The 14251-nt window shown below is 51.8% G+C and overlaps 1 protein-coding gene across 3 annotated transcripts in view; it reads left to right on the top strand.

Annotated features, from left to right (window-relative positions):
- Window positions 1-14251, top strand: part of LOC311581477 (H-2 class I histocompatibility antigen, D-B alpha chain-like) — a gene marked incomplete at its 5' end in the record, with an annotated part of 81229 nt that overhangs the window by 13221 nt on the left and 53757 nt on the right. The window contains 8 exons of one of the 3 annotated variants that reach the window (XM_084753758.1): window positions 5286-5395; window positions 5577-5846; window positions 6040-6315; window positions 10047-10322; window positions 10450-10566; window positions 10746-10778; window positions 11115-11162; window positions 11302-11686. In XM_084753758.1, the coding sequence (XP_084609884.1) occupies window positions 5287-5395; window positions 5577-5846; window positions 6040-6315; window positions 10047-10322; window positions 10450-10566; window positions 10746-10778; window positions 11115-11162; window positions 11302-11306 (1134 nt within the window). In that variant the 3' untranslated portion in view covers window positions 11307-11686. Of the gene's footprint in view, window positions 1-5285; window positions 5396-5576; window positions 5847-6039; window positions 6316-10046; window positions 10323-10449; window positions 10567-10745; window positions 10779-11114; window positions 11163-11301; window positions 11687-14251 lie in introns of those variants that run through there. The other 2 variants (XM_084753759.1, XM_084753757.1) reach the window with 2 other exon arrangements.

The raw sequence follows: 14251 nt of genomic DNA, 5'->3' as shown, positions 1-14251 counted from the left end.
TGATGCACACAGACCTGTCCACGGAGCTCTGAGGTGAGAGGACAGGACACAGCCTCGTGTTTCCTGGTGAGAGGAGACAACTTTGCCTCAGATTCTCATCCTGGATCTCAGTGCCTTCTCCATGCAGCAGTCACCAGAGTGCAGCCAGCGGCACTGCCACAGAGGTCTCCTGGTCCTGCACAACTGAGCTGCATGGCGTGAGCAACACTTGCCCCCCAACCTGCCAGGAGCTGACCCCACACTGGCACTCAGCCTGGAGAGCAGCCAGAACCCCATCCCGACTCCCCCAGTGTGCTTGGGCAGCACCACCTGCATCTGATGCCTAAGCCGCCACCTTATGTACTGGATGCAGGAGCCTTCAGGGCAGTTACACAGCGCCCTGAGGACCACACCTGCCACTGGGGCTTCAGCTTGGCCTACATTCTGCTGGGCCAGCACCTCATGGCCAGAGAGGACCATGACCAGTTTGAACTGCCTGCTATAGCAAGGAGTTCGACACAGAGGGCATGAGGGTCTCTGAGTACCTGGTTTGTATAAGTCAGAGGACACTTCTCCCTGGATCCAGTTTGCTGTGACCTTTGACCTGGGCTGCTCCTCACTCAGAACCTGTACTGAGTTCACCCTCAGTAGCTTTCCAGCCTTGGAGCCTTGATACTTCAGCAACTGAGAAGAGATGCCCCCGAGACTTCCTGGCAGCACTGTAGACACGTGTTTCTCCTACAGGGCTTCAAGAAGCCCACGAAGCCAGCAAAAGCCATGAACAATCTACCTCACACCAGACCACAAGGGCTGCAGGTACATCCAGCTGCAGGAGATGGCTGTGGATACCCAGAAGCTGAGGTCAAAGTTGACAGCAGAGAGGACCTCCCTCCTCCTCATCCTCCTGGTGCATTTCCTCATGAAGCCCTGGCTCTCCAAGGCCCCAGTGGCCCAGGGGAACCCATAGCTTGCTCTGCCTGCTGTGGTCCACATTGCTGACCTGAGCTGGCCACAGGCCATGGAGTGAGGCTTGAACACCGAGAAAACCAAAGAGAGGTTCCCGTGTGAGAGGTGCCCTGTGGGTGGCCACAGTGACTATGAAGTAGTGTGAACCCCGAAGCTCTGCAGAGCGTGAAGTAAGTGCAGATGGGGGAGGGAGGTCTCTGGTCACCCCACCATGGAAGACAGACAGTGAGGGAAAGAAGCAGACCCAGCCTGAGAAGCCAGTCACCTCAGCCCTGACCAGGACACTCTGTCCTGCATGTGCATCAACGCTGCTGCCTCCTGCACCTGGCAGGGCTGCTGCCACACAACACTGCCTGAGAGAAGAAGCCAGACCGCCCTGGAGTTCTTAGAACCCTCTCCTTAGTGTTTCCAAGCAGTAGCTCTGAGGCTTCTGAGGTTAGAGTTTGCAGTGAGCATGATACCAAGAATTGGTATCTGCCACTCAGGTGGAGCCCGGGAGGACCTGCTGAGGTGCCATGCTGTTATCTGCCCCCTCAGATGAAGCCCATGAGGAGCAGCTGTTGGTGGCCTGGGAGAGAACTGCGAGGGCCTCGGTGGGAGGAAGTGCAGTCTTCTCGGGGAGTCGGGTCTGTGGCTCTGACCTGATTCAATGAGACTGAAGGGACATTTTCTATTAGTGTTTTGTCAGACATGACAAGGGCACTTACCTGAGGGACCATATGTGGCCTTGGAATGGGAGTGACAGAGAGAGAGAGAGAGAGAGAGAGAGAGAGAGAGAGAGAGAGAGTCAGACAGACACACAGAGAGAAGCAGAGACAGAGAGAGGTCCTTTTGTCTAGCAGAAGGGTGGAGTGCTGTGACACAGGATGCCCCCAGGAGTGGACTTTCCTGTGTCCTCAATACAAAATAGAGGCCTGGTTCCCACCGTCTACATTTGGGAAGAAGATGTGAGACAAGGACCTTTGTGCACACGCAGCCCCGAGACACAAGGCCACCGTGACAGGGGTTCCATGGCACATGTGCAGAGAAATAGGTGTGGCGGGGCACGCATGCACACCAGCAAGGCAGCCAGGTAGGCCAGCCTAGTGTCCATGGTGAGTTCCAGGTGAGCTAAGTCTACATAGTGAGGCCTTGTCTCAAAATAAATGAATAAATACATAGATAAAAAATAAAAGCAAAACCAGTTTTTAAAAAAAGAAAGAAAGAAAACATGTGTGTGAGGGACGCTGTTGCCTGGGTAAGCTGCAGCCAGGAGGTGAGGAGTCAGGGCAGGGGGTGTCAGCTGTCCCCCCAGGCCTGACCTGCTGTGCGCTCTGAGGTCAGGGGCCACCTGGGGAAGGTGATACGTGATTGTAGAAGTAGGGACAGAACTAGGAGGACAATCATGAGAGTCACAGTAGCTAAGGGTGACACATAGGGTGACTTCAGGAAGATGAATTAAGGACTCTCATCACCGAGACTGTGTTCTGGGTAAGCCCTGGGACGTGGGTCTCACTCCCTCGGTTTAGTGACCTTTGGGTAACTGAGGTCTGAAAATAACAAGTCAAACACTACAGAACAAAACACACATTTTACATTTGGACCTTTCTACCTAATGAAATGAAATCTCTGCCGTGCCAGTCTACACCACCTGGTGTAAGAATCACCCCGCGCCCCATGTCTGCGCTGTCCCCGCTGCACAGGCCAAAGTACTTAGGAGCCAACTCAGGTATCAGACTCGCTGTCCCCCAGCCTGTACCGTCCAGGGCTGCCTTCTCTCATGAGCACACGTGTGAGTGCAGGACACTTTATTGCCTCTTACAATAAAGAGAATCATCTCCCTACTGCATTCCAGACCAACTCAGGCCACCACACTGGACTTGGGTATGGAGGTGCCAAGAGCAAAACAACTGCCCTTATCCTGAAGTCTCTGCTCTTGGTTACCATAGGACAGGTTCTAGGACAGGCTCCAGTAGACCATGTCATACACAGGGCACAGTGCAGAGAAAGGAGTGGGGACAAAGTCCCAAGTCCCCAGAAGTGGCTTTCAGGGTCTGAGGGCCAGAGGTGGGGCTTGGGTGGGGATGTGCAGACTTGTGGTTTCACTTCCTGCTACCCCCGCCCCCGTCAGTCTGTCTGCACAGCAACAGCATCAAACCTCACACTCCCATTGGGCACAGGTTTCTAGGGACCGCAATAGATGTAGCTGGGATTCCAGCTACAAAGGTTTGAGGGACAGGTTTAAGCTTGGATCCCCTTAACCCTGAGGATGGGGACCCTGGTGCCCTGTGCCCTCCTCTTCCTGCTGCTGCTGCTGCTGCCCTGGCCCCAAAACTGACCCGCAGGGGCGAGGGGCGAGGGGTGAGGGGTGAGTATGAGGTCTGAGGGAAAAGGCCTCTGCCTGCAGGGACAAGGACAGCATTTGGGGAAAATCTGTCCCTAGTCGCCTACCAGACCCCAGACCCCTCAGATACACCAGGGTCGTCCACGTTGACTGCACTGAAGATTCACCGGGGATGGGTCCAGGTCCTCAAGAGCCCGCAGGGTTTCCCCTGGACTTGATCTGTAGTTTAACGGTGCTGTGCTTCCTGAGATGGCTGACCACCCACCATACCCTGGCTAGACTCTCACACGCTGCAGTGGCTGCGAGGCTGCGATGTGGGGCCAGATGGGCGTGTGTTCCACTGGGACAACCAGTTGGCCTACGAAGGCGAGGAACACCTCAACCTGTGTGAGGACCTGCGTTCTGTAGCTCAGATCTCTCTGCACAAGTCAGGAGCCCACCTGAAAAGCAGCTACTGCAGAAACACCTGGAAAAAGGGAAGGGGAGGCTGCTGTGCTCAGGTGAGGGGGGGTGGTGGATGAGGGGATGGGGGGGCAACCCCTGCCCAAATTTCCTTTAGGCTGTTTGCTGGGAGTTTGGAGAGCAGGGATGTGAGAGCAGGAAGAGAGGACTTGGGGACCAGCTCCCAAGTTCTGGGAGACAGGTGAACAGGAAGGTCTTAACTCACTCCTCCCCAGAGTCCCTTGTGTTCCAGATCTTTGACCAACATGTTTGTCTTACTGACAAGAAATTCATTTTCTTCAACAGGAGGCTAATCTTTTATTTATTTTTTAAAGATTTATATCCCTATATTATGTATACAGTGACCTGCAGGCCAGAAGAGGGCGCCAGATCCCACTATAGATGCTTGTGAGCCACCATGAGGGTGCTGGGAACTGAACTCAGGACCTTTGGAAAAGTAGCCAGTGCTCTTAACCTCTGACCCATCTCTCCAGCCCCAGGAGACCAATGTTTCAGTAACTGGTGGACAGGTTGTTTACTTGAGCAATGGCCCTGGATGCACAGGGAGCTTCTTCACTCCGGCCTCCTTCTGTGCCCCACACCTCAGCATCTCTGGAGTCTGACTCCAGTTTTCTGAGTCTCCTGCCCTTCACCAGAATCAGTCTACAGAGTCCTGAACCCTCCTAAGCCTCTGTCACACTCACATCCTGGAGCTACCAGGATTTTAGTGTGAGTTTCCACAGGTTTTCAGCTCTGCCCTTGCCAGGCGTGAGATGGATTCCATCCTCTTGGGTGTGCAGAACTTGCTCACTCCCTTCACCTGATGGAGGAAGCAGGCAATGGACTGTGATCTGGGATTGGATGTTAAACATACTGTACACATTCATTCCTTCCCCCACCCCTTCCACCCCTCCTCTCTCTCCCCTCCCCTCTCCCCTCTTACCTCTCAGCCAGCTGCTGTGTCAAGTGCAGTCTCAAGAGAGTCCCAGGTACATGGGGACAGAGGACCCTGGGGACAGCCAGCAGGAACCTGAGCCCCTTTCATTCAGCTGCCACATGAAGAAGCCATGTGACCTCATGTGACCCAGCTCTAGTGAAGCCTTGAGAAAACACAGCAAGAAAGCTGAACCGTGGCCTGGGAGACTTCCTGAGCCAGGGTCGCCCACAGAGTCTTGGTGTCACACACTGTGGGAAGTAATCAGTGGTTGGTGTCTCCAGATGCTGAGCTTGGCTGCCTTGCTGCACAGCAGAGGATGACTGGGGAGCTCAGTCCTCCTCAGTCTCCTGTGCAGGTCCCAGGACTCTGAAAGTCCCGGATATCAAAGAGGAGGAATGATCCGGCCTTTCCATCAGCCCTGAGCTATTACAAGGCCGCATTCTTATCATTCGGTTCCAATTTTAAGTGTTTAGTGTAAAGTTTTAGTGTCCAGTCCAGGTCTGGGGTGGGGAAGCCAGTGTGTGTCAGCTATTTCTTCTGCCGGGAACACTGATGACATGTACTCAGTTCTCAACCCCTAATGGGTGGCGCAATCCTGGGGAACCATTCAGGTTCGCCGCGGGCACTGGTTACAAAGTCCATGCAGACAGCGGGACTCATACTCGCCCTGATCCCAGATGTGTCGATGGCGCTGTGCATGCTGCTCCTGCTGCTGGCGGCTGCCCTGTCCCCGACCCTGACCCGCGCGGGTGAGTGCGGGGTCGGGAGGGGAGGGGGACACCGGGGAAGCCGCGTCCCCGCGTCGCCCACCAGACCCTCCGCCCCCTGCTCCACCCGCGTCCCGAGCCCCGCGCCCTGCACCCCTCCCGGCCCGCGCACCTGCCCGGGGTCCCGGGAGGAGGTCGGGGTCTCACCGCGCGCCGCCCCCAGGCTCACACTCGCTGCGGTTTTTCGACACCGCCGTGTCCCGGCCCGGCCTCGGGGAGCCCCGGTTCATCTCTGTCGGCTACGTGGACGACACGGAGTTCCTGCGCTTCGACAGCGACGCGGAGACTCCGAGATATGAGCCTCGCGCGCCATGGATGGAGCGGGAGGGGCCGGAGTATTGGGAGCAGGAGACACTGATCGCCAAGGACGCCCAGCAGACTTTCCGAGTGAACCTGAGGACCCTGCTCGGCTACTACAACCAGAGCGAGGGCGGTGAGTGACCGCGGTCAGAGCTCACGTCCCCTCCACGTGAGACGCCCGGGTCCCAAGTCTGCGGTTCGGGAGGAGAACTGCGACGTGGGACGGTTTCCCTTTCAGTTTTGAGGACTCCACGTGTGGGAGGGGCCGCGGGGCGTTGGTGATGACGTGGGGACAGGTGTGCGGGGCTGACCGCGGGGTCCTGCAGGTTCTCACACCATCCAGCGAATGTCTGGCTGTGACGTGGGGTCCGACTGGCGCCTCCTCCGCGGGTACGAGCAGCACGCCTACGATGGCCACGATTACATCGCCCTGAATGAAGACCTGAAATCCTGGACCGCAGCTGACACGGCGGCGCAGATCATACAGCGCAAGTGGGAGCAAGATGGTGATGCAGAGATGCACAAGGCCTACCTGGAGGGCCCGTGCGTGGATTGGCTCCGCAGATACCTGGAGGCCGGGAAGGAGACGCTGCTGCGCACAGGTGCGGGGGCCGCGGGCTCCTCCTCCCTCTGCCCTCAGCTCGGTCCTGAGGAAGAAGAACCTCAGCTGGGATGACGCCCCTGTCTCTAGGGAAACAGTGTCAGGGTCTCCTGATCCAGCATCGCAGGCTCCACCAGTACCGTTTCTTTTTCTTTCTTTCTTTCTTTCTTTCTTTCTTTCTTTCTTTTTCTTTTCCTTCTTTCTTTTTACTTTTTTTTCTTTTTCTTTTTGACACAGGGTCTCTCTGTGTAGCCCTGGCTGTCCTGGACTCTCTTTGTAGACCAGGCTGGTTTTGAACTCACACAGATCCACCTGCCTCTGCCTCGAAGAGGGCTAGAATTACAGGCTTGTGGCCCAGCTCATTTCTTTTCTTCTCTTTCTCCCACCCCCCCCCCCCCGCCCTCGCCCCCTGTTTTTTGTTTTTGTTTGTTGAGATAGGTTTTCTCTGTGATTACAGGTGTGTGCTACCGCACACAGGTTAGTTTTTTTATTTTCTTCTTCCTTTTTTGTTTTGTTTTGTTTTGTTGTTGTTGGGATTTTGGGGTGTTTTTTTTTTTGAAGTTTTAGTTTTAGGTTTGGGGTTTTTTTGAGGGAGGTTTCAAGACAGGGTTTCTCTGTGTAACCCTGGACTCCACAGACCAGTCTGGCCTGGAATTCAAAGAGATCTGCCTGCCTATCGACTGCTGGGACTAAAGGCTTGTGCCACCACAGTCCAGCTAGGTTCCCCCAGTTTCTAGAACTTTCCAAAGAATACATTCTCCCAGATCCCTGTGTGTGAGGTTTACATGCCTTCCACACCCCATTCTATCTAATCCTAAAAGGGTCACATGAGCATTTATGGGGTGCCCTTGACAAATATTAAATAGTAGAATTTCTTTTCTTTCTTTTGTTGTTTCTTTTGGTTTTTTGAGACATGGTTTCTCTGTGTAGACTTGACTGTACTCGACTTTCTTAGTAGACCAGGCAGGCCATGATCTCACAGAGAGATCCACCTGGCTCTGCCTCTGGAGTGCTGGGATTAAAAGCCTGCACCACCACCCTCAGGCTTGAAGGCATTATTTTGCTTTTAGATTTTTTCCCCAATGGACCCTCTTGCTCTCCCTCTGCCCCAAAAGCTGCAGTGCTCCCCCTAGTGAGTCAGGAATTGACCTTCCTCAGAGACAGGGGCTTCTGCAATGGAGGACTGGAGTGAGAGGGAAGATCCACTCCCCCTGTGAGCTGCTGTGTTCCCAGTGGGTGCTGCACTGGGTCCACAGCACACTTCAGGATCCTGTGTGACTTGCCTTGTATCTGTCCCCCAGAGGCAGGGGCTGGGAGTCATATTCTCTGGCTGAGTGTGAGAGGTTCCCCACATTTCTGCTGCACACTCTGGAGATGACTGTTCACTAGGACGGACAGTGAATGCTGGTCAGCAAGATGCACACATGTTTATTGTTTTTAAAATTATTTGTATTATCAGTAATCCCAGCTAGTGATCAATTAAGACATAGACACTTGTTATATTTTAAATTAGCCTTAGATAACCTGGGTCGGGGCAGATATCAATCTTTTAAGTTACATTTCATAGTGGAGCAGGCATGGGATCCCTGTCTCAATATCATGTCATTTGTTTTTAAGAACTTTTATCTATAATCTCAAACACTTGTTAATGTTTTTTATTTGGGCTGGATATTTTATTCATGTCCCCAGCCATGTGTTTTTTGTTTTTGTTTGTTTGTTTGTTTTAGTTAACCATGGCAGCATTTTTCTCTTTACTTTAGGTCTCTCTCCTTCTCTCCCCTGGCCATCTTTTTTTTTAGAATTTCTCTGTCTCCTAGTCCCACCTATCTCCTCTGTCCTGTCCAGGTGGGATGGCTTTTTATTGAGCAAAAGGTAAGACACAGAGACAGTAAGCAGTAATTAGCATCAAAATACATCACACCATCCCCCAACACATGTTTGTGCCTCAGTGGTGGCAGCAACAATTGGGGGCATCCTTCATGTAGCCCCTGACATTATTTTCTTATTTTGATATGAAATCAAACACACATTAAGTTAATTTTTTTCTGTCCCTTCTTCTATCCTTCCACTACATATACTAAACTACAGGACATCTCATAAAAAAGCAAAAAGCAACACAAACAAACCAAAATGTTTACCTGCTGGTTCCTTTAGATCCCCTGTTAGCTTCTGAGTCCCTCCAGGAAAATGTGCAGTTCTGTGCTGAGGGGACCAGCTCTGCCTGCAGGTCACCAGTGTGGTGACAGTCCAAGTGTTCAAACAGAAACATAGTCCAGTGTCGTCACTGATTTAATGTTATTTTTGCAGATTTCAGTTTATCTCCTTAGTTGTGGTGTTTGTTTTGTTTTGTTTTCTGAGACAGGGTTTCTCTGTGTAGCCTTGGCTGTCCTGGACTCACTTTGTACATGAGACTGCCTCAAACTCACAGCGATCCACCTGCTTCTGCATCCTGAGTGCAGGGATTAAAGGCATGTGCCACCACACCCATCAATTGTGGGATTTCTTAAATCTCCCAACAGATGCCCCAAAGGCACATGTGACCCGTCACCCCAGATCTCAAGGTGATGTCACCCTGAGGTGCTGGGCCCTGGGCTTCTACCCTGCTGACATCACCCTGACCTGGCAGCTGAATGGGGAAGAACTGACCCAGGACATGGAGCTTGTGGAGACCAGATATCAGTCCTTTAAACTACTTTTTATAGAGGGCCTTAGGCATGGGATCCCTGTCTTAACCCTATATCATCTGTTTTTAATAACTTTTATCAAGCTGTCTTCCATGTACAATCCTGTATACTTGTTAATGTTTTTCATCTGGGCTGGATTCTCCATCCAGGCCACCAGCCATGCGTTTTTCCTCCAGCTAACCCATGGCCGCCTTCCTCTTCTTACTTCAGGTCTCTCTCCTTCTCCTTTTTTCTCCTAGCAGTCCTTTTTCTTCCCAGAATTCCTCTCTTTCTCCTAGCCCCACCTATCTCCCGCCCTGTCCAGATGGGATGGCTTTTTATTAAGTAAAAGTTGGGTCACAGAGACAGCAAGCTGTAATTAGCATCAAAATACATCAGACCATCCCCCAACAGGGCTCCCCCTAGTGAGTCAGGAATTGACCTTCCTCAGAGACAGGGTGCACTGGGGTGCACAGCACACTTCAGGGATCCTGTGTGACTTGCCTTGTATCTGTCCCTCCAGGGGCAGGGGCTGGGAGTCATTTTCTCTGGCTGAGTGTGAGAGGTTCCCCACATTTCTGCTGCACACTCTGGAGATGACTGTTCACTAGGACAGACAGTGAATGCTGGTCAGCAAGATGGACACATGTTTGTGCCTCAGTGGTGGCAGCAGCAGTTGGGGCACCCTTCATGTAGCCCCTGCCACTCATTTCTTATTTTGATATGAATTCAAACGCATATTACATTAATTATTTTCTGTTCCTTCCATTCTTCTACTATGTATCTTAAGCTAGAGAACATCTCATTAAAAACACAAAAAGCAGAGCAAAGAAAAATACTGACCTTCTGGTTCCTTTAGATCCCCTCTTAGCTTCTGAGTCCCCTCCCCGCCCCCCAAAAAAATGTGCAGTTCTGTGCTGAGGGGACCAGCTCTGCCTGCAGGTCACTAGTGTGGTGATTGTCCAAGTGTTCAAACAGAAACATAGTTCAGTGTTGTCATTCATTTAGTTTTGTCTTTATAGACTTCAGCTTATCTTGTTAATTGTGGATTTCTTAAATCTCCAAACAGAACCCCCAAAGGCACATGTGACCCATCACCCCAGACCTGAAGGTCGCATCACCCTGAGGTGCTGGGCCCTGGGCTTCTACCCCGCTGACATCACCCTCACCTGGCAGCTGAATGGGGAGGACCTGCCCCAGGACATGGAGCTTGTGGACACCAGGCCTGGAGGGGATGGAACCTTCCAGAAGTGGGCAGCTGTGGTGGTGCCTTCTGGGAAGGAGCAGGATTACACATGCCATGTGGTGCATGAGGGTCTGCCTGAGCCCCTCACCCTGAGATGGGGTAAGGAGGGTGTGGGTGCAGAGCTGGGCTCAGGGAAAGCTGGAGCCTTCTGCAGCCCCTGAGCAGGTCAGGGCTGAGAGCTGGGGTCATGACCCTCACCTTCCCTTGCTTTCCCTTCCCTTCCCAGAACCTCCTGAGTCCATGGTCCCCATCATGGCAATCATTGCTGTTCTGGTTGTCCTTGGAGCTGTGACCATCATTGTGGCTGTGGTGGCTGTTGTGAGGAAGAGGAGGAGAAACAGAGGTAGGAGAGGGCAGGGCCTGGGTTTTCTCTCAGCCCCTTTTAGAAGTGTGCTCTGCCTCATTAATGGGAAACACATGCTCACCTTCATGGCTCCTGTCTCTAACTGGGGCTGCTGTCAGTTCTGGAACCTTCCTAGGACTGGGGTCTTCCCTGGTCTCTCACAGCTTTTCTTTTCACAGGTGGAAAAGGAGGGGACTATGCTCCAGCTCTAGGTAAGTGTTGGGGCCAGGATTGTCCCCGAGACCCTTGGGGTGAAGCTGGAGATGGTGGGGAGCTTAGCCAACCTATAATAGTCCCTCCAGCAAATCTTTTTTAAATCTTTACTTACTCATTATTACGTATACAGCGCTCTGCCTGCATGTACATGTACAGGCCAGAAGAGGGCGCCAGATCACATTATAGATGGCTGTGAGGTGCCATGTGGTTGCTGGGAATTGAACTCCACACCTCTGGAACAGCAGTCAGTGCTCTTAACTTCTGAGGCATCTCTCGAGCCCAGCAAATTCTCTTGAGCCCTGTTTGTACCTTGTAATTATTTTTTTCCCTAGGGAATGACAGCAGCCGGAGCTCTGATGAGTCTCTTCCTGATTGTAAAGGTGACACTCTAGGGCCTGATTTGGGGAGGGACAAAGTGGACATGATTGGAACTCAGGGACCCCCAGAATGTCCTTGAGTGAGCGGTGGGCTGTTGGGATGCTGTCCTCACAGTGGTTGTCCCTGACTCTCCTTCTCTAGCGTGAAGACAGCTGCCTGGAGTGGACTGAGGGACAGACCATGTGTTCAGGTCCCTCCTGTGACGTCCAGAGCCCTCAGTTCTCCTTAGCAACAGTGTCTGATGCTCCCTGTGATCCTATGGGCTCCATGTGAAGAAGTGGGGAGCCCAGCCCAGCCCTGCACACCAGGACCCTCCCCCTGCACTGCCTGTGCTCCCTTCCACAGCCAACCTTCCTGGTCCAGCAGGCAGGAGGGGACATCTCCATCCTGTCAGCTCTATGCTGCCCTGAGCTGCAGCTCCTCATGTCCCCACTGAGACTAAGAAGCTGAATGTGGACTTGATTGTTCATGTCCTTGACCTGAGGGGTTGATGGGTGGGTAAACTAAAGGATTGAGAATTCTTGCACTACTGTTTAAAAATAAATGGCAGATGAAGAACCTTCCAGAATCTGTGTTCTGTGCTGAGTGTCCATGGGGCAGGAGGAGCCTGTGGGATCTGTGTGTGCATGGACCATGTCAGGTGCAGCTCAGCCCATGTGAACTTGGAGCTGGTGTGGTCACTCCTCAGCCCTGTCCTCCTGGGCTCTTTTGTCCTAGTCTCTGGGTAGAGCCACAAGCTGCCAGACTGTGATGACAGGATTACAGGGAGGGTGAGCCTTGTCCTGTGTCCTGGATTAGGAGCCTCCAGGCTCTGTCAGGCTTGCCCAGGCTCCATTCTGGCTGCATCTTTTCACCCCAGCCTTTGTCTTTAGCTCCTGTCTTTTCAGTCTGTATGGAGGGTGAGGCCTGTTCCTGTCCCTGTGTGTGGTGCCTGTCTCATTGTCCTCTGGGGTGTGACAGCAGTAGGAGGTGCTTCTCCTGTCCTTGTCTCAACAAGGCCCCTGAGCTCAGGGGATGGATTTCAGTATCCTGAGCCCCTGCCTCCTTCCAGGGCTGTTTCCTGGGGTTCCCCACCCCCATCCCTGTCAGGCTTTCAGAATCTAACCCTTGTGTAGGATGGGCAGGAAAGCCTGATCCTCAAGGTCTCAACTTGGATCTGCTCTGCTCCCTCTGCCTCCCTGGCCATGGGAACCCAGGTGCTCATAGGGAATCCAGCGGTGTGTGTGGCTGGGAAAGTGGAGCAGGACCACAGTAGCTGTGGGAATATTGGGAACAGCAGGTGCTGGCCTTGGGGTGAGGAAGGCGCACATCTCAGTGCAGCTGAGAAGCTGACTGAAGCAGTGAAGAATTTTCCAGGCAGTGGGTGAGAAAAGCTTTAAGTCTGGCACTCAGGAGACTCAGAGGCAGGAAAACCACTATGAGTTCCAAGCCAGCCTGGTCCAGGACAGACAGGGCCACACAGAGAAATCCTGTCTCAAAACCCCAACCCCCTGTCCCCACTGGGAATATGACAAAATCTTAATACTTAATCAAAGGAGAATCAGTTACATTCAAAGCAATGATACAACGACATCAGTAGGTGGTCTATTTATTCTGTTAGTTTTGTGTTTCTTTGTTTGTTTGTTTGGTTTTGGTTTTTCAAGAATGGGTTTCTCTCGTAGCCCTGGCTGTCCTGGATTCACTCTGTAGACCAAGCTGGCCTCAAACTCACAGGGATGTGGCTGCCTCTTCCCCCAGTTCCAGTGCTGGGTAAAAGGCATGTGCAACCACTCTGGGCTAGTCTGACAGTTTTAAACATTGTAAAGAAACTGGAAATTGGCTGGGCACGGTGGCAATGGCCTGTAATCCCAGCACTCAGGGAGGCAGAGGCAGGTGGATAGCTTTAAGTTCAAGCCTGGTCTACAAAATGAGTCCAGGACAGCCAGGACTACACAGAGAAACCCTATCTCAAAAAAAAAAAAAATTCAATCAATCAAGAAAAGAAAGAGGTCTGGAGAGACGGCTCAGAGGTTAAGAGCACTGTTTGTTCTTCCAAAGGTCCTGAGTTCAATTCCCAGCAACCACATGGTGGCTCACAACCGTCTATAATGAGATCTTGTGCCCTCTTCTGGCTTGCAAGCATATGTGCTGTCAAAACACTGTATATGTAATAAATAAATCAATCTTAAAAAGAGAAAAGAAAAGAAAAAAAAAGAAAAGAAAAGAAGACAAAAAAGAAAAAAGAAACAGGAGGGTCTGGAGAGATAATTCAGAGGTTAAGAGCACTGTCTGCCCTTCCAGAGGTCCTGAGTTCAATTCCTGGCAACCACATGGTGACTCACAACCATCTTTAAGGAGATTTGGTGCCCTCTTCTGGTGTGTAGGTGTACATGCAAGCAGAACACTGTATATAAATAAATAAATAAATCTCTAAAAAAAGGAAAAAGAGACTAGAAATTGGCCTTTTATGTATTTGTAGCTTTAAAAATGTATCTGTGGGTTGCTATGTTCACACATACACACACACACACACACACACACACACACACACACACACACACACAGAGGCCCTCACCCAAGCAGGCACACAAGATCTCCAGCACACAGGGACTGCTATGCCAACAAGTTAAAGGGCAGTAGGTGGGGCTGAGGCCGGCTGTTAACTGTGGGGCCACAGGGTGGAGACAGCAAGCAGAGCAGCTGTCACAGTCTTTTTAATTTTAATACTTAATCAAAGGAGAATCAGTTACGTTCAAAGCAATGATACAAAGTCATCAGTAAGTGGTCTATTTATTCTGTTAATTTTGTGTTTCTTTGGTTAGTTTTGGTCATTCAAGACTAGGTGTGTCTTGTAGCCCTGGCTGTCCTGGATTCACTTTGTGGACCAAGCTGGCCTCAAACTCACAGGGATGTGGCTGCCTCTGCCCCCAGTTCCAGTGCTGGGTTAAAGGCATGTGCCACCACTCTGGGCTAGTCTGTCAGTTTTAAACATTGTTAAGAAACTAGAAATTGGCTGGGCACGGTGGCAAAGGCCTGTAATCCCAGCGCTCAGGGAGGCAGAGGCAGATAGATCTCTTTAATTCAAGGCCAGCTACAAAGTTGTGTCCAGGAC

Source organism: Acomys minous (assembly GCF_964271855.1).
Source record: "Acomys minous genome assembly, chromosome: 13".
Classification (NCBI taxonomy): domain Eukaryota; kingdom Metazoa; phylum Chordata; class Mammalia; order Rodentia; family Muridae; genus Acomys; species Acomys minous.
This window is presented reverse-complemented; position numbering and strand designations above follow the sequence as displayed.